At 40.9% G+C, this 27,766-nt stretch overlaps 1 protein-coding gene across 2 annotated transcripts in view; it reads right to left on the reverse strand.

Annotated features, from left to right (window-relative positions):
• The window catches only part of LOC121293834 (protein tweety homolog 2-like), a 141,785-nt gene that overhangs the window by 19,016 nt on the left and 95,003 nt on the right, over positions 1-27,766 (reverse strand). For both annotated transcript variants that reach the window (XM_041217213.1, XM_041217212.1), the window contains exons 7-10: positions 6,648-6,717; positions 5,350-5,405; positions 4,708-4,800; positions 3,983-4,075 (exon numbers count right to left, since the gene is read on the reverse strand). In XM_041217213.1, coding sequence (XP_041073147.1) covers positions 3,983-4,075; positions 4,708-4,800; positions 5,350-5,405; positions 6,648-6,717 — 312 coding nt within the window. The remainder of the gene's footprint in view (positions 1-3,982; positions 4,076-4,707; positions 4,801-5,349; positions 5,406-6,647; positions 6,718-27,766) is intronic.

The raw sequence follows: 27,766 nt of genomic DNA on the forward strand, positions 1-27,766 counted from the left end.
ACCTTCAATAATTTTTGCACGTATACACCCAGGTCTCTCTGTTCCTTCACCTCCTTTAGTACCCTTTATTTTATATTGCCTCTCGGTGGTCTTCCTACCAAAATGAATCACTTCACACTTCTCTGCTTTGAGCTTCATCTGCCACTTGTCCCCCCATTCCAACAACCTGTCCTTTCAAAATTCTACATCATCCTCCTCATGATTCATAATACTTCCAAGTTTTATATTATCTGCAAATTCTGAAATTGTGCTCTGTGCCCCAAGGTCTACGTCATTAACATACACCAGAAGGAGCAAGGGCCCCAAGACCGATCCCCGAGGAACTTCACAATAAACCCTTCTCCGGTCTGAAAAACAACAATTCACCACTTCTCTTTGTTACCTGCCACTCAGCCAATTTCATATCCATATTGCTACTCTACCTTTTATTCTATGAGCTCTAACTTTACTCACATGTCTGTTGTGTGACACTTTATCAAATGCATTTTGGAAGTCCATGTGGTAAGTTTCCTTTGAATTTTGTCTTTGTCTTTGCAGTTTCCCTTTAAGGGGCACTTTTACTTTATCCCTGATTTTGTTAATTTAGTTTAATTGTTTGACTCATAAGAGTTACACCACATCAACAGCATTCCCTCATCAATTCTCTCAATTACCTCATCAAAAAACTCAAGCAAGTTAGTTAAACATGATTTGCCCATAACAAATCCATGCTGGCTTTCCTTAATTAACTGGCATTTGCCCAAGTGACTATTAATTTTGTCCCAAAGTTTCCCCACCAGAGGTTAACCAGTTGTTGCTGAGCTTATCTTTACACCTTTTTTGAATAAAGGTGTAACATTTGCAATTTTCCAGTCCTCAGCACCACCCTTGAGTCTAAGATTGGAAAATTATGGCCAGTGCCTCCATAATTTCCACTCTCACTTTCCTTGGTATCCTTGGATACTTTTCATCCGGTCCTAGTGCCTTATCAGCTTTAACTATGGACAGCCTATCCATCCTTTAAGTGTCTGAACTACCTTCTCTTTCACTGCAACCTGGGTAGTATCTTCTTTCTTGGTAAAGATAAATACAAAGTACTCATTTACTATCTTAGCCATGCCCTCTGCTTCCATGCGTAAATCCCCTTTCTGATCCCGATTCAGTCCCACTCCTCCTCTTACCACCTTTTTACTATTTGTAAGCCTATAGAAGATATTTAGATTCCCTTTTGTTAGCTGCCAGTCTCTTCTCATACTCTCACTTTGCTTCTTTTATTTTCTTTTTCAATTCCCCTCTGAACTATCTATATTCAGCCTGGTTGGATAATTCTATTAGTTCAGACACTTAAGGGGTTTAAAGTTGATAAGGAGGAGGCATTGGATAGGCTGTCCATAGTTAAAGTTGATAATTATATTATCCAACTTGACATCTGTCATAAGCACAATTTTTCTGCTTCATCTGAATCGCCATTTCTTTCATCCACCAGAGAGCTCTGGATTTACAGTCTTGCCTACTAATCTTTGGTTCCAATTTATCTGGCCAGATCCATTCTTATCCCAATGAAATTGGCTCACCCCAGTTAATTATTCTTACTCTGGATTGCTCTTCATCCTTTTCCATAGCCAACATAAACCTTATGATGCAATGATCTATGTGCCCTAAATGTTCCCCCAATGACACCTGATCAACTTGCCCCACCTCTTTCCCAAGAAACAGGTCCAACAATGCCTCATTTCTCATTGGACTGTTTCACGCCCAGTAAAGGCATGCCCCATTCCTAACTTCAACATGGACTTCATTCAGTATATAATTGCCTGGAACTGCCTTTCCTTTTAAAGTGGACATTGAAAAATTTCTAAGGTGGCTGCTGAAGATCAGGTGACTTTTGCAATTTCTGCATAGACCCAGAGCTACCTCAAGTTTCCAGAAAGTTCCTAATTGAATGACCATGGGTGTGAGGCCCCCTTGAATGGGCATACCAAGACAAAATCATTTGTGGATTCGCATCTTCTATTGTTTGTGGATTTACCCAAAACTCAAAATCTGTGGACTCCTAGACTCTCAGTCTCTCAGCTTGAAACTTAATAAAGAGAGCTAGAGAGAGACCAGTTCATCATAAGGAGGTGTGAATGGTCACCATCCACCCCTCCCATTGTGTAGCAATGGCTTCTAACTTCAAATCATTCTGGGTGGATAATAGAAGATCATGTGATCACATAACCAAAACCAACCACAGATAACATGTCATTACCCCAAGAACCATGGAGAAATCACTCAGTCTATAAACAACACAGCAAGAAGCAGCAACATTTACGCCTTAAGGTTGAAGATTACAACATTGTATGTTCTCCAAGCCTGTTCCTTTTCAAGTCCACCAGTACAGAAAACCGACCTGTTAATAATAAGACCACAAAGAACTATCTTGGTGACCTGCTGAAAATCCACCTCTTTGAGAGAATCCTACACTGACTTTGATATATGACTTCAGTTATTTAATTCACCTAGCTACATTTCAAGAGTGGAAAAGAACCGATTCTCCATCAGACCTACACTGAAACAATCAAATGAATTACAAACTATTCTTTTATTTGTAACTTGTAAAAGTGCACTATCCCTTTTAACTGTATTTTCCTAGAGAGACAGAGCGAGTGAGAGTATGTGCGTGTGTATGCAAGCGAGAGTGAGTGAATGAGTGAGGAATAAGCAAATGAGAGTAGCATAAGTTACATTGCATTAGATTTTCGGAGTGAACACCTAAATGAAGAACCCATTTTATTTAAACCCAAGAAAAATGTGCTGCTGGTTATTCAAACTGACTATACACTTGGGTTGCGAAACACCCAGGGGTGTTTTCAAAAACACATTATCATGGACAATAAGGAAAGAGAACAGAGGTTTCAGTTCTCTCTCATGCCTGTCGGTAACAACCGGAAACATACTGTAGAAAATTCTCCTGAACACACTCTAGGAACTCTTGCCCCTCTCTGCCTTTTACACTGTTACTATCCGAGTCTATATTCAGATAATTAAAATCTCCCATTTTAACTACTCTATAATTCTTGCACTACTTTGTGATTTTCTTGCAAATTTGTTCCTCTACATCGCTCCCGCTAGCCGGTAGCCTCTAGACTATGCTGAGCAATGTAACTGCATCATTTTTGTTCCTTAGCTCTAGCCAAATAGATTTTGTCCTCCACCCCTCAGAGACATCTGCTCTTTCCAGCACCACAATTTTCTCCTTAATTAATACTCCAACTCCTCCACCTTTCCTATTTTTCCTGAGCACCTTATATCCAGGAATATTTAATGCCCAACCCTGCCCTTCTCTGAGCCAGGTCTCCATTATCGCCACAACATATTTCCACATGGCTACCCGCATCTGCAACTCACAAATCTTATTTAACAATCTCCACGCACTCAAGATACATTTACTGTTATCCTAATTTAGACTTTATTACTTTCCCTCTTACACTGAACCCACCTAATACCTTACTATTTCCTACTCTAGTACTATCTATCTCTCCAAGTCTTCTTTGCACATCGCAGAAGCCTCCTGAAATTTCAGCTTATTTTGCATTTTTACCAATGTGCAGCACATGGAAATGTGACATCTACAGTGTGAACAGTTTTAAAATAAAATATTTCAAAGCAAAAATACATTTTTGCCCCTTTATGTACTCAAGCAAGACTTGTTTTCTTTGCAAAACATTACCAGTTAATAGGATGTGATTTCTCAGCATTTCAAATTGAAGGTACAACCCCACATTGGGCTCCCATTAGCTAAGAGCTCAGTCAATGAGCTGCTTAATTCACAAAATGGGGAATCAACATAATTTTTATTCCAGCAGCAAATCAGGAGATGACATTCATTGACTAAATTAGAACACAGCAGTACCTCCCATAGGTAAAAGATAGCAAACAGAATAAAGAAAAGGAAAAGAAAAACAAAAACATAAACTTTTAAAACAGGCAAAGGTTTCACTTTGCTTCTTTAATAATCCACCTTATGGAGTCCTCGGCAGTCAAGCATTGCTGTGAGCTGATGTAAACTGGATTCAGATCTATTTAGCAGCAGCTGTATCCCAAGAAGGTCTTTCTGCAAAAATAGAATGGACAGATTTTTTGGGGATAAAAAACATGTTCAGTCATACAAGTAACCCCAATGTCAAAGTATCAGAAATAACATGCAGTCACCCAATGGCTCAATGGGTTTATTAACGGAATCGGCAATTTAGGTTGCAATTGGAGAAGATCCAAGTTTACTTGTAACCAATGCAATTATCTTATTTCAGCTAAGGAGCACTACGGGTCATAACAATTATTTGGTAGAGAGGTACATCTTAGGCAGACTCCAGAGACAACAGTGCAGGCAAGGCAAGAGAAGCCACTGTGGGAGATGCTCTGGCTATGATTGGACAGTAAGAGTAGAATAGGGTGGATAACATAGGAGAAGTGCTCAAGTAGGAATGGTGTGGTTGACTTTGCCAAAAGCTGCAGAGGTCAAGAAGGGAGAACATACCATAGTCACAGTCAAAGAAGATCCATTGGTAACCTTGGTTAGGGCAACTACATTGTTGTGGGAGGGGCAAAAATCTGTTTGGATAACCTGGAAAAGGGTGTTTTTGAAAAACAAATGGAGTTGGGAGATAACAACATGTTCAAGGACTCAGTCACAGTAAGACTGAGAAACAAATCAAAGGCTTTGCAAAGAGAATTTTTATCTGCTACCTTTGCCATTGGGAATACTGGCACTGCAATATGCATCATTCCTTGGATCTGTCGTTCCATGGTAGTCAGAGATCGCTGGAAAACTGATAGAATCTATAGAGGAGAAAGAAATGTTGTAGTCTGATTCAAACAATATGTTGCACTGAAAATTCAAAAATCAAATACTTACTTTCAGTTTCCAAGTGAATTACTTAGCTAATAATAATAGAAAAAATTCCTCCTTTCCAAAAAAAAGCTTCCAATTGAACAGACACAAACAGCAATTGAGAGGAAAAGACCTTCAGACTCACCCAGCCTGTCTCACATAATTGTGATACCTTGTGAGTCCCAATATATACACTTTCCACCCCTATCTGAAAAGCATTCCTTTACCTCGCCATTCAAATCCATGCAAATGAAACCACAGAACTTTTCAATATGGAAGCAGACTCTTCAGCTCATTGCATCTATTCCAGCTTTCTCGAAGACTTATCTTCTTAGTCCCATTCCCACACTCTTCTTTTTCAAATATATTGACACGCAAAATGAAGAACTCGGTTTGCACTTGTATTGTTGGAATAGAGAACTCAGCCACTTAATTTCGCACTCTCCATTATAGCCAATTAAAAATGGCCACCACCTACTTTCTAAAATATTGCATACCTGTTGAAATGGGTTGCTTATGCTGTGGCTGCAATACAGGTAGTAATGTACCACATCTGTAAGAGAAACGAATAAATATCAGTTAGAAGAACTCCCATAAGCTTACTGCATTTATTATGTGGTGCAATTGTGTGTGTGTGCATACATCTCGGAGGAAGGTCAACTGGTTTGAAGTCAATTTCTTGATATGAGGTAAGCTAAATTTGAAAATTATAATTTCAGCTAGTGGATGAATTATTTGGATTTCTTTTTTTTTTGGAAAAAAGAGATGGGGGATATGCTGAATGACCTGTGTCAACGTCACTGTTGTTCAGTTGTAATTTTGTTTCTTTGACGATTTGGATGCATTATCAAAATTATGAAGAGAATAGTAACGTCAAGGAAGACTTGGACAGATTAGTACGTTGGGCAGATAAATGTATGAAATTTGAGACAGAATAAGGAGAAATACATTTATGAAAAAAAAAACCCTAAAAGCTGTGAAAAAAAATAACAACAACTTGGGGCAATTCAGATAAAAAAAATTTGAAAACTGCGAGAGGACAAATTAATAAAGCCGCTGATAGATTCCAACTTTTTAAATGGAGTGGTACAGAGCACAAAAGCAAACTGTTGAAACCTTACACAAATTATTAGGTTGGCCACAGTTAAAATATAGTGTCGAATTTTGGGAATCTTACTTTGGGTAAGACAGCAAGGCCAAAGGCAGGATACAGAAAGACTCATTGAGATGATACTTAGGGGTGAGAAGTTTTAGTTTGCAAGGGAAGCTATGGCTCATTTTACTAGAGCAGAAAAAGTTAACGACTCCTCAATGTTATCAAAATTATGAAGGGTTTTGATAAAAGTGAGTCTGTAAATAAAGGGCTTCCAGGAGGTTGTGGGTACATGGAGTGTCTGAGCAAAAACAGTGATGGAAGCAGAATCTCAAAGCTTTTAAATGATAAAAAAAAATTAAAAGCTATTGGCAAGTGAGTGGGAATGGGACTAGGTAGTAGTTCTTTCAAAAATCTGGGAAAAGGGAGGATGGGCAGAATGGCCTTCCTCTGTACTGCAAATTTCTGTAATTCTATGTGCATGTATGGTTAGGGTGATGGCAGAATCAGCCTGAGCTCTGACAGAGCCCACAGACGAAAAGCTCTCACTTACTGTCTGGGGGTCACATACTGGCTACTCAAGCAAAGGGATTGAAAGACCACTGATCTATAGAACTGTATTCCCATGTTAATTGCCGACTTTGAGGGAAAGGAGAAAATAAAGGTGCATTTTTTTTTGTCTTGAAGAGCGAGAAAGGTTACCTGAGTTAATTTTATGGTGTGTCATGTTCATGATGAATTTGTCTGGAGCCACACAGAAATCACTGATCCCCTGAAACATATGAAAGTTAAACAATTTGTAATGACAGAAAAAAAGAGCTCTAATAAGTTTTTGTCAGAAAAAAGATTGAAGAGGAAAAAATATAATCCAGGTATACTGGAGTGATATCAAAATAACACAGATGCTTTCAAACATGTAGTAAACCTGCCTCCACAGTTCTTTAGTTTACAACATCACTTATACAAAGATTTCTACATCAAAACTGTAGGCAAAAATCAGGATTATTTGTGCATTTATTTGCAATTTTCAGGAGCCGAAAGGTTATCTGGAAGATTCTGCCTTCTTGCCTATACCACGCTCTTTCTCATAAAGTCGGCATTGCTTATGAATGACTCAAATGTTTCTGTCAAGACTGATCTTGAATGCAGAGCTGCTTCAATCAATTATTTTGCCAGCTACTGGCTACGTCAGTAAACACAAGACAAAAATAAAAATACCTGGAAAAGCTCAGCAGGTCTGGCAGCATTTGCAGAGAGGATCACAGTTAACGTTTCGAGTCCGTATGACTCTTCAACAGAACGAAGTAAAAATAGAAAAGAGGTGAAAAATAAGCTGGTTTTGGGGAGGGGGGGTGCGGGTGCAGTAGAGCTGGATAGAGGGCCAGTGATAAATGGAGATTGCCAAAAGATGTCATAGACAAAAGGACAAAGAGGTGTTGAAGGTGGTGGTATTATTTAAGGAATGTGCTAATTAAGGGTAGAAAGCAGGACAAGCAAGGTACAGGTAGCCCTAGTGGGGGTGGGGTGGGGTGAAGGGAAGGGATCGAAATAGGCTAAAAGGTAGAGATAAAACAATGAATGGAAATAAATTTAAAAATAATGGAAATAGGTGGGAAAAGAAAAATTTATATAAATTATTGGGAAACAAATGGGGGGGATCGGAAAGGGGGTGGGGATGGAGGACAGAGTTCACGATCTAAAATTGTTGAACTCAATATTCAGTCCAGAAGGCTGTAAGGTGCCTAGTTGGAAGATGAGGTGCTGTTCCTCCAGTTTGCGTTGAGCTTCACCGGAACAATGCAGCAGGCCAAGGAAGGACATGTGGGCATAACAGCAGGGTGGAGTGTTGAAATGGCAAGCAACAGGGAGGTCAAGGTCATGCTTGCAGACAGACCGAAGGTGTTCTGCAAAGCAGTCACCCAGTCTGTGTTTGGTCTCTCCAATGTAGAAGAGACTGCATTGGGAGCAGCGAATGCAGGAGACTAAATTGAGGGAAGTGCAAGTGAAATGCTGCTTGACTTGAAAGGAGTGTTTGGGCCCTTGGACGGTGAGGAGAGGGGAAGTAGAGGGGCAAGTGTTGCACCTTCTGCGGTTGCATGGGAAGGTGCTGTGGGGGAGGTGGGGGGGTGGGTTGAGGTGTAGGGGGTGATGGAAGTGTGGACCAGGGTGTCCCGGAGGGAACAATCCCTGCAGAATGCCACCGGGGGGAGGGTGAAAGGAAGATGTGTTTGGTGGTGGCATCATGCTGGAGTTGGCAGAAATGGCAGAGGATGATCCTTTGAATGCGGAGGCTGGTGGGGTGATAAGTGAGGACAGGGGGGACCCTATCATGGTTCTGGGAGGAAGAGGAAGGTATGAGGGCGGATGAGCAGGAGATGGGCCAGATATGGTTGAAGGACCTGTCAACCACTGTGGGTGGAAAACCTCAGTTAAGGAAGAAGGAAGACATGTCAGAGGAACTGTTTTGGAAAGTGGCATCATCAGAACAGATGCGACGAAGGTGAAGGAACTGAAAGAATGGGATGGAGTCCTTACAGGAAGCAGGGTGTGAGGAGCTGTAACTGTAGGAGGTAGGCTTGTAATGAATATTGGTGGACAGTCTATCACCAGAATTGAGACAGAGAGGTCAAGGAAGGGAAGAGTCAGAGATGAACCATGTGAAAATGATGGAGGGGTGGAAACTGGAAGCAAAATTAATAAATTTTTCCAGGTCCTGACGAGAGCATGAAGCAGCACTGAAGCAATCATCGATGTACCGGAGAAAGAATTATTGGAGGGGGCCAGAGTAGGACTGGAACAAGGAATGTTCCACATAGTCCATAAAGAGACAGGCATAACTAGGGCCCATGAGGGTACCCATAAGCCACACTTTTTATTTGGAGGAAGTGAGAGGAGTTTAAGGAGAAATTGTTCAGTGTGAGAACATGTTCAGCCAGACGGAGGAGAGTAGTGGTGGATGGGGATTGTTCGGGCATCTGTTCGAGGAAGAAGCGGAGAGGAACCAGACCATCTCAGTGGGGGATCGAGGTGTAGAGGGATTGGACGTCCATGGTGAAGAGGAGGCGGTTAGGGCCAGGGAACTGGAAATTGTTGATATGATGTAGGGTATCAGAGGAATCACGGACGTAGGTGGGAAGGGACTGGACAAGGGGAGAGAGAATGGAGTCAAGATAACGAGAAATGAGTTCCGTGGGGCAGGAGTAGGCTGACACGATCGGTCTGCCGGGACAGTCCTGTTTGTGGGTTTTGGGTAGGAGGTAGAAGCAGGCAGTCAGAGGTTGGGAGACTGTCAGGTTGGATGCTGTGGAAGGGCGATCTCCATAGGAGATGAGGTCAGTAACAGTCCTGGAAACAATGGCTTGATGTTCAATGGTGGGGTCATAGTCCAGGGGGAGGTAGGAGGAAGTGTCTGCGAGTTGACGCTCAGCCTCTGCGAGGTAGAGGTCCGTGCGCCAGACAACAATAGCACCACCCTTGTCAGCAGGTTTGATGACAATGTCAGGGTTGGACTTGAGAGAACAGAGTGCAGCAAGTTCAGAGAGAGACAAGTTAGAGTGCGTGAGAGGAGCAGAGAAATTGAGATGACTAATGTCACAATCATGAATTTGTAATGAAGCAATAGAAATATTTTCTATTTTTACTTAGTTCTGTTGAAGAGTCATACGGACTCGAAACGTTAACTGTGTTCCTCTCCGCAGATGCTGCCAGACCTGCTGAATTTTTCCAGGTATTTTTATTTTTGTTTTGGATTTCCAGCATCCGCAGTTTTTTGCTTTTATCTCAGTAAACACAAGCCTTTTTTTGTTCCACAAACAGCAAATGAGCTGAATAACCAGCTAATGGTTCATTGTGGAGCTAGCTGGAGAAATATTGGCCAGGATACTGGGGGAATTTACTAGAGTATTTTACATCTACCTGAACAGGTCAACAAAGCTCAAGTTCAACCAGCACCCCTTGGTCACTACTGCAAATCCCACTTCCTTCCCAGCTGCTCTCAGGCTGAACCAGACAGCTTGACTCTATCGCGCATTCAACCCCGAGCTGAGTTTCCAACCCCATGTCCTCTGAATCAGCAAAGTTCCTTATTTCCACTTTTTATAATGTCTGCTGCTGCCTCAGCCCATCTGCCAATAAAACTATCATCCATGCCTTTGTGAGCTCCAAACCTTTATCACTCCAATGTTCCCCTGGCCAGCCTACCATCCTCCACCTTCCTTAAAATGCTGTACAAATCCCATCCTACTCCAAGTCCTGCTTGTCCATCATCCTGACCTCCCATCAAAATTTTAGAATTCTCATCCTGATATAGCATGCAAGTTGCTGTTTAAACCTGTTTTTACACTGAATTTACTAAGGATATCTTTACTAAAGACAGCAATACAAGGAGCTCAGGTTACAACTTTAGTTAACATTACAATTTGTCTCTGTTTCTTACATTTCAGCCAATAGAATGGGTTTATAAAATTCATATCTGGATGAATTAATATCTCATTCACTTTTTTTGTTTCACTAACATTGTGTGCGATTTGAGCAAATTAATAGATCTAGTTTGCAGCTATAAGATTTTAACAGTCTAATACATTGGCAAGTGAAATTAAAGTCCAATGAACATCCATCTATGACATGGTGTTTATGATTGTGTTACGTGCCAACAAGTATTCACCAACAGTATTGGTGGAATCCGCATGTAAACAAAACCAAAATGCAGAGATTAACTGACTAGCGTAGGATGAGAAAAGCAGCCTTTTGACATTGCTTTTAAGCTCGACATTGAACCAATGTGCCTTGGGAAACGAGGAAAAATGCTAATGGGAGACTTGCTCATTTGTCAGTCTTTTAAAATTAAGCCTGTTGAACTTGCCAAGCTGAGACACGAAAACAGCAAAGAGAATACAGGCTAGTGAGTTACACTAATTGAAAAGTAGAATGCTGCAGATGCTGGAAATCTGAAATGAAAACAGAAAACGTGGGGAAAAAAATCTCAGCAGGTTAGGCAGCATCTGGGTAGAGAGAGAAACAGAGTTAACGTTTCAGGTCTGGGACCTTTCATCAGAACTGGGAAAAGTTAGAGAAGTAATAGGTTTTGAGCAAAGTGTAGGTGAAACAAGGGCAAAAGGAAGGTCTGCAATAGGGTGAAAGTCAATCCCTCCCCATCACAGATCTGAAACATTAACTCTGTTCCCCACTCTACACAGATGCTGCCTAAACTGCTGAGTTTTTTCTTCCAGGGTTTCCTGCTTTCATTTTAGTGAGATGCACAAGTGTTTTAGTTTATTAAGACTACGCCTTGGATTGAGATGAGGTGTTCCAACCACATTTTTTTGAAAATTGACTATAAGGAGCATCACATAATGGAAAATTACTGGAGAAAAGGAAAGAAAGATGGGCAGCTTTCTGGGCGGATTCAAATCAACGTTTAAATAAAGGACACAGAATATAATTGGATACTGTGTTTTTAAAGAGAAATTTCACAGGATGGTATGGCCTGTCAATAAAGTAAACTAACCCCATCTCCTGAAAAAGCATGTAAAAGTTTAAACACATGGGAGATCTTGAGTACGGGGTCAAGAGATCAGCACTGCAGTAGAAGAGAGATGATCCAGCAAATTATCGGAAGGAGGTCTGAAAGAGAGGCCCTGGCTGATCATCGAGAGAAGTGTCTACAACCAGGGGCTGGCTGCTTCGGTGGATTGTATGAACACAGTTAATAGCAAATTTAGGCCTGGTGAAGTTTTTATTTGCTGGAAGTAAATATATGAATATTCTGATGTTGGACTTCAATGAAACATTCATTTGCTGGGAGTAAAGTAATGAAGCAGAGGTGGAGTTTTTTTTATTAATATATTCTTTTCTCAAACAGTTTAAATCTGTAATCATTTTAACTTTCAAAGTAATCCTTTCAAATCAGTGCCTGTTTTAAATCTGTATTCCTGGGTGCAAAATAAACTAACCTCATTAAGCATAACAATTTGAATGAGTCATCAGTTTGATCTCTTGTAATTAGTGGGCCAAAAGAACCATAAGTAGACTGTGTGTTTTATATAAGATAGAAAGTCCTACACTCACTTAATTTATTCATGAGATATTAGAATGGAACAGAATTTTGAATAATTTAGAGTAAAGGGTTACCATCAGGAACACCTGATACTGGTGTAACTATAATGCAATGTCACATGACCAAGACTGAGAGCTAGTGGGAAGCAGAACTTATGTAGAGTAGCGAGATGTATATAGACCTATAAGTAAACATGAATGTCCTTTTATGAATAGCAGTCCATGGGAGTAGTCTTAGGTAACAGGCAAACCCTAAAGAAACCCCATCTAGACCCTGAACTCAAGGAGAAGCATGGTGGCAGTGGACAGAGTGTAAAGACCTAGAAAAACTCCAAGTGAAGACTGCAGACCTGAAACACCTAAAAATCCTTGGAAAAAAGACAAGAAAAAAGATTGAAAACTCACCTGAGAACAAACTATCATGAATGCTACAGATGCAAATAGGCGCACAGACCCGGAGTCTAGACTGCAGTGAGTACAGATCAGAATCTACAAGCCAAACTACTGAAGCAACCACAGGTCTAGGCTTAGACTACGCATGGAGTCTACATTGCCTCTCTCAGGACTGTTCCGAAGTGCTGAATGCTTGCAAAAGGTTCGATACTGGGACAACCGGAGGAGGTTCTCCAGATACTGAACAGCTTCAGGTTCGCATAAGGAGGACCAGAAGGATCAGGTCAGTTTTTACTCTACACAGTAGGGACCGTAGCAAACATTGCAAGATTGGGCGTCGATGAGGCTTCAAGCACATAAGAGGAAGTCCTTCAAGCATTCGATTTGTACTTCAGCACTCAAAAAAATGTGATCATAGAGCAAGTGACATTTAATAAATCCATGGATTAATTTATAAATGACCTGTACACACTCACGGAGAATTGCAGCTATGGGGTTCTCAGAGCTGAATTTATACACAATCATATAGTGGTTGTGGTTGGGGTCTTAGATGAAACCCTATCGGATCTTTTGTAATTGAGGGAAGAATTAACTCCCACAAGGGCAGTACAAATGGCATGACACACCGAGCTTAGGAAGCTAAACAGAGGAGTTGTTCTTGGGAAAGTGATGTCCCTTGGGGAAAAAAAATGGTGCCATGCACTATGTCGGGCAAAAATAGTAAATGCTCAGCAAAGCAAAAGCCCACAAAATTGGGAAAAAGCACACCAACTGCCATCTTGAGATGTTCTCAGTGTGGTGGGAAAACCCTAAATAAGTGGGAAGAATGCCCAGCAGGGGGAGCTGAGTGCCACAACAGTGGAAAGTTAGGACATTTTAAAATCATCTGTAGATCCAAAGTTCCCATAGCTCACAGGAAGAAAGAGATAACAACGAAACCAAGTAAAATCCAAGAAGTGGAAGAGCCACAGAAAAAACAAATAACCTTAGGAGAAGTTAATAAAACAGAAAATAATTATTAGAGCATTAAATTATAAATTGAAGGTCACCCCTTAGAATTCAAGCCAGTTACTAGCGAAGGCGTTTTGGTATTATCCAATATTGGCTGAAAAATATCACATTACAGCCATCCTCCAACCAGTTGCAAGGCCCAGGAGGGACAACACTACAAGTAATAGTCCAACATTTGACAAGACAAAGGTACAAGGATAAAGAAATTGTGGAACCCCTGTATGTGATAAAGGACCAAGAGTCATCATTACTGAGCAGAAAGCACGTTTGCAGCTGAAGCTGATTTACCAGGTTGATAAAATTGCTGATGAGCAATCCTGTAATGTATTCAGGGATGAATTTCCATCCCTATTTTCAGGCTTAGGAAAGCTAAAACAGAATATCACATAATCCTAAGGGTGGATGCATTATCAAGAATACCCGTGGAAGGAGTCAGGCTGGAAGATTTAAATATTATTGAGGGAGTGGAAGCATACACCACACATACCAGCCACTGGGAAGAGATTACACAAAATCAAGCAAGAACAGCAAGATGATGAATACATTCAAATAAAAGAGTATTGCCAGAATAGAAAGCTAGATTATACTTCGACTCCACATTCTCCAGAAAATCCATCAAGGTCACTTAGGAATAGCGATGCTGAGCGAGAGCCCAGCAGTCAGTCCGGTGGCCAGACATCAATCACTCCGTTGAAGAGTTAATCACGAATTGCCTTACATGTGGAGCAGTTAGCCAACAGCAGAGTAAACCACTGGCACTCTCCACTTTTCCTTTGAGGCTATGGCAGAGCGTGGGAATGGATTTATTTGGAGTTTAAAGGCAAAGCTTTCATCAGAGTCATTGATTACTACTCCAGATGGTTTGAAGTGAGCAGACTGCACAGCACCATAGCTGAGGCAATCATTACAGCACTGATGAATCTTCATGACACATGGCATCTCGAACATTGTGGTGTTAGACAAAGGGCCTTAGCCTGCTAATGAGCTGCATCATAACTTTGCGCAAGAATATGGTTTCATGCATGTGACTAGTTCGCCTAGATATTCTCAGTCAAATGGAGAGCAGAAAGAGGAGATTGAACAATCAGGGAATTGATGAAAAAGAACAAAGAAATTAACTTAGCGCTTCTTAATTACAGAACCTCACTGGTATAAAACAGGTTCTCACCATCAGAGCTATTGATGGGAAGGTGGTCCAAATACAACTTTCAGCTCTATCAGAAACACTACAACCTAACACTAACCCAGATAATCGTAAGATAGTTAGGAAGCATGAGGAGCAACAAAGAGACAGTCAAGCTCGTAATTTCAACTTTAGGCACAGAACATGAGACTTGAAAGTGCTACAACTGGTGAGAAGCGATTAACAGAAAGAAGACCTTTTAATAGAAAGAGCTCCATAGTCAGGATCTTATAGAATTGAGACAGACCAGGGAAATATCAGAAGGGACCAAAGTGCCTTGATATCATTGAGAAGGAGTCTATTTTCAGACTTAGGAAAGCTACAACAGAATATCACATAATCCTAAGGGTGGATGCATTATGAAGAATACCCGTGGAAAGAGTCAGGCTGGAAGATTTAAATGTTATTGAGGAAGTGGAAGCATACTCCACACTTACCAGCCACTGGGAAGAGATTACACGAAATCTCTTGGACATACTATTTAGGTCCAGATGGAGACAAGGAACCAGAAACAAGTAGAAACTCTCCAACCCCAGGTGGAAGATGCTCCTTTTAAATGGTGAGAGAGTGCTGTTCGTGCTCAATTTCAATATTAAATCAGAACCAGATCAGAGAAACTGGTCAAGGCACCACAAAGACTAATCCTGTGAAGTCTGAGACTTTGGGACAATATGTAGGAGTACGTATATAGTTGGGAATAAAGACTTTGGGGGGGGGGCGGGGGAGAGACTAAATGGTTAACATCAGGAGCACCTGATACTAATGTACCTAAGACACAATGTCACATGAGTAAGAGACTGAGGCCTGGTGGGATGCAGATGTACAACCTCGTGTAGAGTACTGAGATGTGTACAGATGTACATAAGCAAGAGTGGCTTGTAGGAATAACATTTTAACAGGCAACCTTTCAAAATCCCCACCCAGGCCCAGGAGACAAGATGAAACTGACCCATGTAATCCAATCAGGCAGAGCTGGCAAGATGACCAAAAACTTGTTTGGAGTAGAATGTAGAGCAAGGCAGGTGAAGCTCCAAGACCAACAGACCATGGGCCTACAGTTGCATTTTGAGCAAAATTTAAGTCAGAGCAAGTGTTAAAGATACCAAAGAAATCATCTGTATCCACTTTTAACAAGTACTCTGCCAACACATGGTACCAAAATCTCCTTCATACCTAGTGATCCAAATCTTTAGTGCAAAAGACTATGGGCAGAATTTTGCCCTTGACAGGCGGGCGGGCCCCACTGGCTCGGCGGCGGGCGGGCAGCCAATTGCCACTGCCAAAACGGGCCCTGCCGCCATTTTGAGTGGGCGGGCCAATTAAGGCCTACTCAGCGGGCCACGCGACAGGAAGCGCTATGCATTTCCTGTGCGGGGGTTGGGGGGGTGGAGGGATTCCCCAACTGTCAGAGTGCACTCTTTCACGCATGTGGGCGAAAGAGCGCACATCTCCCTGAGACTAAGTGCTGTCTCAGAGAGAGCGCTGAAAGTGTTATAAACTTAAAAAATAGAAAAATAAAAAAATTAACATATCCCCTTCATGTGACAATGTCACGCGAGATGAGACATGTTAATAAATATCACAAAGTTTATTAAAGTTTTTGAAAACAGACATGAACCCTCATCCCACCAGTGGTTGAGGTTTCATGTCTTTTCAGAAGCCCACCGGAGCTCCTGGCCTGCCCGCCAACCTTAAGGTTGGACGGGCAGGGCCTTTGATTGGCTTAATTATCCTGTCAATGGTCCCAATTGGCCATTGACAGGTCACCCACCTTCCTGAATATTTAAATGGGGCAGGATGACGTCAGGGGGGGAACCCCTGATGTCATCCCGTGTCACTTTCGTGTCGGCGAGCGGGCCCCGCCCCCAACTCACCGACGGAAAAATTTTGGCCTATGGGTGGGATTTTCCAGTCCCACCAGTGGCAGGCCTTGTCGCGGGTGGGATGGGAAAATTTGGAGAGCTGCTGGCTGGGCCGGAAAATTCCAGCCTATATGATGGAAGAACATAATGCTTTCGTTAGTCATTTAGAATCAGAACAACAGCAGCATATTTACTGTTGTAAAACATCCAAAGGTGCTTCACAGCAGCATCATCAGATAAAGATTGATGCCTAGCCAAAGATGACTTGAGGACAGGTGGCCAAAGTTTGGCTAAAGTAGTAGGCTTTAAAGGGAGATAAATGGAGAGATGAAGAGGATTGGGGTGAACATTCCAGATCTTAGGCCCTAGACAATTGAAGGCCTAACAGCCTAATAGTGGGTTGATGGAAGTGGGAAGTTCTCATGAAGTCAGAGTGAAGAAACCCTAGAACATAACTTGGCAGCAGTAAAACAAGAGTTATTAAGAACGTCTTGGTTTATATTTTCAGAAGGCACTTGATAAAGTTCCAGATGTAATACTTCCAGGGGAGGTGAAGGTTCAAAAAAATGAACAAGTTAGCCAGCGGGATTAAAAACCAGCTTGGAATTAAAAGCAAAACTCAATGAAGTATGGAAAGCCACACCTGTTGAATTGAAGTGAAAGTCCAAGAGATAAAAATATGGCTAACAATTTAATTATTTTGCCTGTTTTTAAACATTCATTGCAGGAGGAAAATAGTCTTTGAAATTATTTTGGGAAAGTCTGTGAAAAGCAGATGACTGAATATTGGTGATATGAGAATGGGCAAACATGTTGAGTTTAGCTCATTCCTTTACGTACTTTGCAGAACATATTGTCAGGAGACTAAATACCTTCTCTGGCCTCAGCTAGCTTGTACTTTGCTCATTCATCCTTCAGCTTGAATCAATCAAGAAAACATCTGCAGACCTAATTTTAAAAACTGAATTACTGACAACGGTGTCACTAGATGTTTTCATAATCAGAGAATTCATATTTTATGGATCCATGTTCTAAATTTTGTTGGAAACACTGGGATTTCTTTTTCCATTTTAATATCTATAATCTATTTTCCATAACCTTTCTTAGTTCTACATATGTAAGTGTAATGAAGTTAGTCCTGCTCTTGAAAGGCAGCTGTAGGTAGCAGTGGTACAACGTTATTTAGAACTTGTGGTAGATTATGGCATATAAGTCAACTTTTGAAGCCTCCAAAAGTTCTTCCAAAAACAAGAGCCGACATCTGCCCAGTATAAAATGTGAACCGCCGGTGTGGGTGTGAGTGTTCACCATTTTGAAATGTGAAAGAAAGTATAACAAAAATTCATATTAAATCAATGTGACATGGTGTATTAAATGAATTATTTGTACAAAGATACTTTTAGCCAAGATTAAAGCGTTTTCAAACCGTCAAATTCACGGTCTTCGGCATCCAATGTAAAGAGTTCACCAGATTCATGATGAGTCATTTTGGCAATGGCATCATCACGGAGATCCCAACCTGAATGAGATTTGGGTGCTTTTCCTTTTGGAATCATATTTCCGTGACAAATCATCTTCCTCTTCATCCATTAAATTGGATATTCTGCATTTTCTGAATGATGTGATGACATTTGGCCACCAATAGCACCCCACAATTTGATAATGAAACCACAAAATAGAGGCAGCATGCATATTTTCACTCGATGAAGTGTTTTTCTCCATCAACCATCCACCTGCCCATTCACCATGAACAAAATCCTTCAATGGCTTGTTGAGTCACACATCCAAAGGTTGAACTATGGATGTTAGATTCCCTGATATAACTGAAATGTGAGTGTTATTTCTTCGCAAGCATCTTTTGATCTCATTGTTTATGTGAGATCTGAACATGTGCCGCACTAATAAGCTGCATTCTTTAATAGGTCACCGGGATGCCTATTCCACACGTTATCGATCCACAACTTCACTCCAGCCTCATCCAACCAACTTTTGTCATGGACATGCACAAAAAACTCCCACAGGGAACTTGACGTTGAGCATGGTTTTATGTTTGAAAATTACCATAGGCTGTAATTTTGTTTCATCGGACATGCAGACTAATACTACCGTGAATCTTGTCTTCTCATGTCCTGTCGTTTTCACGAGAGCTGATTTTGAACCTTTCCACTCCACAGTTTGGCTGCTGGGCATTGCAAAATTTATGGGCATTTCCTCCATGTTGTCGATGTGACATAATGGGTACTTGTGCTTTTGCTGCTGTCTAATGATAATACGCTGGAAACTGGTAATTTTGGCATCGAGGTCTCTTGGTAGTCTGAGCAATCTTGGTCTTCTGTCACAATACCAGACTGTTTCATTCCATGTTGCAGCAATACCAGCTAGCTGTTGGTCTGAAATTTTTGCTGGACTCTGGACTTGATTTGGCCCACTTAAGGGAGTAGAAGGACATTGCATTTCTGGTGACGATGTAACCATTCTGCCAATTTTCAAGGACCCATTCCGATACATGCTTCTCAAGGTCAAGCCGGTGGTGGGTCCCTGTTCTCATGATGCATTTGGTCTTGGGCATCTTCTTCCATTTGTGTGCCAGTTTTTCACTGACCCTGAATTCCCTCACTGCAGCACAGTTATTTGACAAGTTAGCAAATGTTACAACTTTTAGCTTGAAAGCAGCTTCATATTTCATTCTTTTTGATGGAGAACCCATTTCTGTTCATCACTCACTATACCATGTGTGGTCTGCTCTCATGTGTGGGCATGTCTTAAGCTCCCAGACATCATCTTCGCAACACAGCCCAGTACCTGCTTGAAGCCATGCACCAGCTTGCAGTGCAAGGTAAGTAAAACATGTTTTTTTAGGGTGAAAAATGGAGGCCGACTATTAATGCAAGTATAGAGTTTTGTAAAGATGAGAAGGGTGGGGAGTATATGTAAAAGTATGATTTTTGGTGCAGAAAAGTGTGGTCGTCTTATATGCCATGATCTACGGTAATTAAAATTTATTTTTAAAAAAATTTTTAAGCACAAATATCTATACATTAAAATCTTGTGTCTGGCATGAAATTCTTGTCCATTAACCTTAATTCTTGTGTCACAATTTTGATTCACACATATAATATTGAAACTGTCCACATGAATATTTATAATGGGCATCAATGTAACATTTATAATGCTCAAAGAGGAGTTGGAGTGGACAGAAAGAGAAGAAAGGAAAGAAAGAGGAAAAGAAAGAATAGGAGGAAGGAAAAGCAAGGATGGAAAGGTCCAGATATATAAATCGCAGCAGAAGCGACATCAATCTGCACATAACATTTTCAAAATCTGCTCTGCAGATTACAAAAACAGTTTCCTTGTGAGACATGCGGTAGAAAATATGCCCATTTCTAAAAGTTGAAGAGAGTGAATCGGTATTCAGATTGATCCAAATCAGCTATTTAAAGTGAACCAGATGGAGCTGAATTATTGTGAACAGACCACTAAAAGGAATTAAATAGCAATGGAGAGAAAATGAATCAAGAAATATACTTAGCTTAACGAAGCACTGAAGTAAAGTGATTCACCCAACACTTAATGAGCAGGTTTGCCATAGCTGTGCATTTAAAAAACTATAATACCATCACACAATAATCCAGTTAGGTGGTATTGGAAGGCCCAGAGTGAGAGGACAGCTGAAATGTCAATCAAGTCAAAAGACTGCAACTAAACACAACATGGTTTCAATTGATCAGTTGACTTAAGCTACTGCCAGTAATCTGTTTACGAGATCTAACAGCTGACAGGGCTATAGATGGGGGAATGGAACACATAAAAGGAAATCATTTCGTATCAATACAGAAGATTGCAAAAAAAATTCGAAGGACTTTAACCAAACTAAACATGTCCAGGTTAATCACCTGCTACTGACTGCAATATTCTTTCAGTGCCTATCACTACTAAATGAATGGCACAAAAATGTCACCATTTGTCCAATGTTATTAACGAAAGCATCTGGAATAAATTCACAATTTAACACTTAGTGCTTCACCACTATGGAACCTTGAATTAGATCTGCTGCCTGCAGTGCTGTGCATTAGGCTGAATACTCACTGATGTAAAATATGCACGGCTAATGAAGTGAACTGGGAAAAAATATGAACATAATTCTTCACCTTCAGCCAGAATTTAGGTTGTTCTTCCAGTTTATTGTATTTATGTAATTTCTACAGGATTGTAAAATGTAGTTACACAATTACCTTTGACCTTCTACAAATTTCCAATCTTAAACACAATAACCTGTCCCAAGGTGTCATTTGGGGCTACATGATATAGATACACTCCAGGAACATGCAAATGCTGAAAGCTATTGTGAGTGGTGTTGAAAGGCAGAACTTTAGTCACTCATGAATGATAAATTGTTGGCAACTTATAACTTGCAAGATTTGGAAAAATATTTTTTTTGTAATTAACACCAGATAAGCAGCAAGGTCACTGGGGTAACTTGATGGAAATTTCAGGAATAAGCTGCTTATACATCATCATGGCTTCATCATGTAGAACTGTCGAAACTAGCACTGATTATTCAAGTGTCAGAGGTGACAAATGGTTTTAAAATAAAAGTGAAAATTGACATCTCTATGCGACTTGAAATTGCAAATCCTGTCCGATTTGAAAAATCAAGCTTTGGGTAGAAATAGACTGTAAATTGGTAATTTACAGCAGCCTAAGAACACCACAAACGCACTCTTCTAAACTTTGAGGGGAAAAACCCACAAGGAACAAAGCTTCCACTGCAGAGTCCACACAGCTTGTCAGTTTATCTCTGCCTTCAACTGTCTGTCGCTTTGCATTCAATTCCATCGCCCATTTCCTGCCTACCTGCTTTGCCTCTTTCCCTTGCTCCTTTACTTTCCTTTAACCTTTCTTCTTACTTTTCCATATGTAATGTAGCTCTCCCTCTGCACTGTATTGTGAGCAACAAAAATACCAAAGCACAGAAGCTTAGGTGCTTGGCTAAATTACAGGCAACAGTAGGTGTAACTCAGTCGGCAGAAAGCCGCAGCACCAGGAACCAGGGAGGTGGGCAGATGAGAAGCAACTAGTGAACGGACTTGCTGGGCAAGAATGCCACTGATGCTACTATCTCTTGGTGAAGGGGTCCAAAAATCCCTCGGTTGGCAGCTGACTATAGGGGGCAGGCCTGCTCGCACTTTCGAACATAGCCTTTCAGAACCAGGGTCAGTCAATTGCTCCAAATTTGTCTTTCTTTCCACTTCCACAATTAGAACAAAGCCACAGGTAAAATACGATGAATGCTAATGTTGAAAAACACTCACCTCTGAAAAGACAAGCACCAAAATGGAAGTTTATCTGCCACAGGGTTTTTTAGAAAAAATATTTATATTTGTACATATATATTAATAATATATACAAAATTGCAGGTAGAACTATAAATTTTGATATGCAGCTCCTGCTTCCAGCAGTTACACAATATTTACAGCACAGAAAAAGGTCATTTGGCTCAATAGGTCTATGTTGGTGTTTCAACTCCAATCAAGCCGCTTCCCACCTTTCTTCATTTCATCCCATCAGCATACCTTCTATTACTTTCTCGCTCATATCTATATATCTAGCTTCCCCTTAAAATGCATTTATTCCCTCCAAGTCAGAAGGTTTCAGGCTCAAGTCCCACTCCAGGACTTGAGCACAAAAATCAACAAAAGTCAACGCTCTGGTGCAGTAATGAAGGAGTGCTGTACTGTCAGAGGTGCCGTCTTTTGAATGAGATGTTAAGCCAAGACCTCATCTGCCTGCTTGGATGATAAAAGATTCCACGGCACTATTCTGAAGATGACTGACTTCAAGGAGCTGGAACAAGCCAAACCTGCATGACAGCACTTCTACTTAGCAGCAGATAAATAGAGGGCGAGGCTCGGGGCCTTCACTGACTTCAGGGAGCTAGGAGAAGCCAGACTTGTGTGACAGCACCTCTACTTGGCAGAGGATGGTGCAGTCAGGCAATGCAGGAGTCCCCTGAGGTCCTGCTTGCTAATCAGTTTTCTGCTTTGGATGCTGGTAAGGCCACTGATTCCTCAGGGGAGTGCAGTAGATCCAAGCTCGTGGCACTATGGGCAGCTCAGCTGTACAGGAGTGGAAGGAAGAAGAGGGAAAGAGCAGTAGTAACAAGGGATTCATTAGTTAGAGGAACAGGCAGCCAATTCTGTAGTCATAGACATGATTCCAGGATGGTATGTTGCTTCCCTAGTGAGAGGGTTAAGGATGTCATGGAGTGGCTGCAGGACATTCTTCTGGGGGAGGGTAAACAGCTAGAGATTGTGGTCCAGATCAGTACCAATGACTTAGGTACGAAAGGAGATGAAGCCTTGAAAGCGGATTTCAGGGAGCTAGGAAGGAGATTAGCTACAGAACTGGTGTAGGAGAGAAGGGCATCAGGTTTCTGAGGCATTGGGACCAGTTCTGGGGCAGATGGGACCTGTACAAGGTGGGTGGGTTGCATCATAGTGAGACGAGAGCTAATATCCTTGCAGGGAGATTTGCTAGTGCTGCTGGAGATGGTTTAAGCTAGAATGGCAAGGGGGTGGGAACCTGAGAGGGAGCTCAGAGTCTAGGGAAGCAAAACTGGTAAAGAGAAGTAGAAAAATAGAAAGCAAAAATAGAATACAGACGAAGCATTGGCAAGCATCAAACAGGACCAGAATAGAGAATAAAGTTAAAGAAACGGAGATAGAAGCACTCGAACTGAATGCACATAGCATTTGCAAAACAGTTGATAATTTGAATGCACAAATTGAGGTAAATGGCTATGATTTAACTGCCATTATGGAGACATCGCTATAGGGTGATCAAGATTGGGAATTGAATATCCAAAGATATTCCACATTTAGGGGGGGATAGGAAAAAAAGGAAAAGGAGATGGGGTAGCACTCTTAATAGGGGACGAGATCAGTAAATCGGTAAGAGAGGATCTTAGTTTGAAGGATGAAGATGTAGAATCAGTATGGGTGGAGCTTAGAAACAGCAAGGGATAGCGGACATTGGTGGGAATTGTTTACAGGCCACCAAACTGGTGTTAATGTTGGGTATGGTATAAATCAGGAAATTAGAGATGCATGTAACCTGGATATAATGGGCGTCTTCAATTTTCACATAGACTGGGCTACCCAAATCAGCACAAATGTTTAGAAGATAAATTCTTGGAGTGTGTACAAGATGGGTTTCTGGAGCAGTACATTGAGGAGCCAACTAGGAGTTGTGCTATTTTGGATATAGTGTTGTGTAATGAGAACTGGCTAATAAATAACCTTGCTATAAAGGAGCCACTGGGAAATAGTGACCATAATATGACAGAATTTTGCATTAAAATTTGAATGCAATATAGTTCATTCTGAAACTAGGGACTTAAATCTGAAGAATAAAAATTATGAACATTAGAGGGGCAAGTTGGCTATGGTGGATTGGGAAAGTACACTAAAGGATTTGATCATAGGCAGGCAATGGCTAATATTTACATGGTCTACAACAGATATACGTTCCTCTAAGGCACAAACACCCAAAGGGAAAGTAAATCAACTGTGGTTAAAGAAGGAATTTAAAGATTGCATTAAATCAGAGGAAGTAGCTTATGAGGATGTCAGAAAAAACAGTAAGCCTGAAGATTGGGAGAAATTTAGGACTCAGTAAAGCAGGACCATGAAACTGTTTATTAAAGCAAAAAAGAATATGAATGCAAACTAGTGAGGAAACCTAAAGAAGGTCTGTAAGAGCTTCTTTAGGTAGGTGAAAAGGAAAAGATTAACAAGGACAAATGTGGGCCCATTACAGGTGGGAACAGGAGAATTTATAGTGGAGAACAAGGAAATGGCAGAGAAGCTGAACAGTTATTTTGCATCTGTCTTCACAGATGATGATACAGGAAATCTCCCAGAAATACTAAGCAGCCAAGGGACCTGTGAAATGGAGGAACTAAAAGAAATTAAGATTAGTAAAGAGATAGCACTTGAAAAATTAACTGGATTGAAAGTTGATAAATCCCCTGGACCAGATGAGCTTCATCCCAGAGTGTTGAAGGAGGTGGCTAGAGAGGTAGTGGATGGTTATCTTACAAAATTCTATAGATTCTGGAAAGGTTCGTGCAGACTGGAAAGTAGCAAATGTAACCCTACTATTTAAGAAGGGAGGAAGAGTAAGAATGGAGAACTACAAACCTGTTAGTTTGACGTCAGTAGTCGGGAAAATTTTAGAATCTATTATAAAGGATGTGATAACTGGACATTTAAAAAAAAAAGGATAAAATTGGGCAAAGCCAACATGGAGTTATGAAAGAGAAATCATGTTTGACAAAATTGTTGGAGTTTTTTTTGAGGGTGTTACTTGTGGCGTAGATAAAGAACCAGTGAATGTGGTGTATTTGGATTTTCAGAAGGCATTTGATAAAGTCCCACAGGAGGTTAGTAAAGAAAATTCGAGCACGTGGGATTGGGGGAAATATACTAGTATGGATTGAAAATTGGTTAACAGACAGAAAGCAAAGAGTAAGAATAAATGGATCATTCTCAGGATGGCAGGCTGCTATTAGCAAGTACTGCAAGGATCAGTGCTAGGTCCACAGTTATTCACAGTCTATATAAATTATTTGGATGTGGGGACCAATTGTAATACTTCCTAATTTGTTGATAACACCAGACTGGGTGGGAACGTAAGTTGGGAGGAGGATGCAAGGAGGCTTCAAGAGAATTTGGACAGGTTAAGTGAATGGGTAAGAACATGGCAGATGGATTATAACGTGAATCAGTGTTAAGTTATTCACTTTGGCAGAAAAAACAGAAAGGCAGGATATTTCTTAAATGGTGAGAGGTTGGACAGTGTGGGTATCCGTATTTATTAGTCACTAAAAGTTAGCATGCAGGTGCAGCAAGCAATTAGGAAGGCAAATGGTACATTGGCCTTCATTGCAAGGGGATTTGAGGACAGGAGTAAAGACTTGCTGCAGTTATTTAGAGCCTTGGTGAGCTCTCATCTGGAGTATTGTGCACACCTTTGGTCTCCTTTTCTAAAGGAAGGATATATTGCCATAGAAGGAGTGCAACAGAGGTTCACCAGATTAATCCCTGGGATGGTGGGATTGTCGTATGAGAAGAGATTGAGGAGGCTAGGTCTGTATTCCCTAAAATTTCGAAGAATGAGGGATGACCTCATTGAAACTTACAAAGTTTTTACGGGGCATGACAGGGTAGATGTAGATAAGGTGTCGTCTCTGGCTGGTGAGTCTAAAACCAGAGGACATAATGTCAAGGTAAGGGGTAGGCCATTAAGACTGAGATGAGGAGAAATCTCTTCACTCAGAATCTTTGGAATTCTCTACCCCTGAGGGTTGTGCAAGCTCAATCATTGAGCATGTTCAAGGCAGAATTCGACAGATTTCTGGAGACTAATGATATCAAGGGATAAGGAGATAGTGCAGGAAAGTGGCATTGAGATAGATGATCAGCTATGATCTTACTGAATAGTGGAGAAGGCTTGATGGGTTGAATGGCCTATTCTTGTTCCTAAGAGCAGGGAGTTATCCCTGGTATCCTGACCAATATTTATCCCTCAACCAACATCACAAAAAATCAGAGTATCTGGTTATCATGTTGCTGATTGTGGGAGTTTGCTGTGCATAAATTGGCTGCCACATTTCCCACATTACAACAGAGTACACTTCAAAAAGTTCTTCACTAAAAAGTACTTCATTGGCCATAAAGTGCTGTGAGACATTAAGTGCTCATGAAAAGCATTATATTAATATAAGTTTTTTTTCTCTATTCACCTCAACCACTCCTTATGGTAGCAAAGTCCACACATGTTCCTGAATCACTTATTAGATTTATTAGCTTTTAGTTACTATTAATTATTTTGGCTGTATTGTTTCTGCTCTCTCAAGCTGAGGCCTAGAGTATTGTTGATTCCTGAACCAGATCCCAATAAAGCTCAAGTACAAATGAGGTAACGAGACCATCAAGCCAATAAATGATAGTGACCTCTTCTCAACTCCTCTCTTCCAGACACTGCAAACAATGTTAAAGGCACAATAGCAATTTACTCCAGTTGTCAGTCTCCATTTGTGGCTGGACATCATAGTCAAATTAAATCCACATCAGATGTGCAAAAGCGTGAAATTCCCGACATTAGTGGATAGTGACCAGGAGGATGCAAATGGGTCAATTTCTCTCCTCTTGAACCCGAGTACATTGATGCCACATTTGATAAGTTACTGCTGGCTTGTTTTTTTACTTTTTTAAAAAGAAACTGAGAGCAGTAAAATTCTGCCATAAAACGGAACAACATGAACCATGCAAAACCAGGTCAGCCCTGGCTTTGATCTGTGACCCGTATTTAGCTCACCAATTTCAGCATTTAAGTATCATTTCCACTGACTGCATTCCACTCAAAGTAACTAAAATCTTTCCTACTGAAAACCTTCACCATAGATGTACTTAAATTAGAACAAAGCATTGCGTGAAAGGACCTGAATTAGATTTTCCTTCGAAGCGCATTTTGTTTTGAGGATTTAAATTTCACATCTGTTACTCTCCAAAAGAACTGTTGGCCTACTAGATGTATGGTAGTCTGAATGGTTGTCAAATTCATTTATAAAGCAATAATCAGTGCAACAAAAAGAGACAAATATTCAGCCACTTCCAGTGTCGTCGTGACAGCTTTTGCATACTGAGTTCACTGCTGATTCACAGTCATTCTGTGGAGGCCTGGGAACAAGGAGGCTAATAAATGTTTTCTGATTTGACACGTACAGCTTGCTGAATTGTAGTTACAATATTTGGAAGGTGAAAAGGAAACAAGGCACTTCATTCAAAGTGGAGCAGAAAACCAAAAATTAAAAAGCAACTTCGGTCAGCTTTTGTGTAGCTCCTGGCAGTCTGCTTCAGAGCAACAGCCAGGAATTGATGAGGGAAGGGAAAAGGGACCCTCTGCACGGAAATTACTAATTAAAAATGTATGCCTGCATGCACAATGGGGGTAGGGGAAAAAGGCTTTTTCTTAAAGTGCCCTGCCTTCCCTGAGGAAATTCTGCATTGTGTTTTGTATGAGGTGATAAACCAAGGTGTGTCTTTTTGACGTGAACAGAAAAGATCCCACGGCAGCACCAAGAGGAGGAGGAGCAGCAAGAGGACGACGACGAAGAGGAGGACATCATCCCAGTGTCCTGGTCAACACACACTTCCCACAAACCATACCATCATAATCTGATTAACTGGTCCTTCATCTCATTTATTGTCTTTGGGATCTTGTAAGACCATAAGATCTAGGAGCAGAAATTAGGC

This window comes from Carcharodon carcharias, chromosome 22, assembly GCF_017639515.1.
Source record: "Carcharodon carcharias isolate sCarCar2 chromosome 22, sCarCar2.pri, whole genome shotgun sequence".
NCBI lineage: Eukaryota > Metazoa > Chordata > Chondrichthyes > Lamniformes > Lamnidae > Carcharodon > Carcharodon carcharias.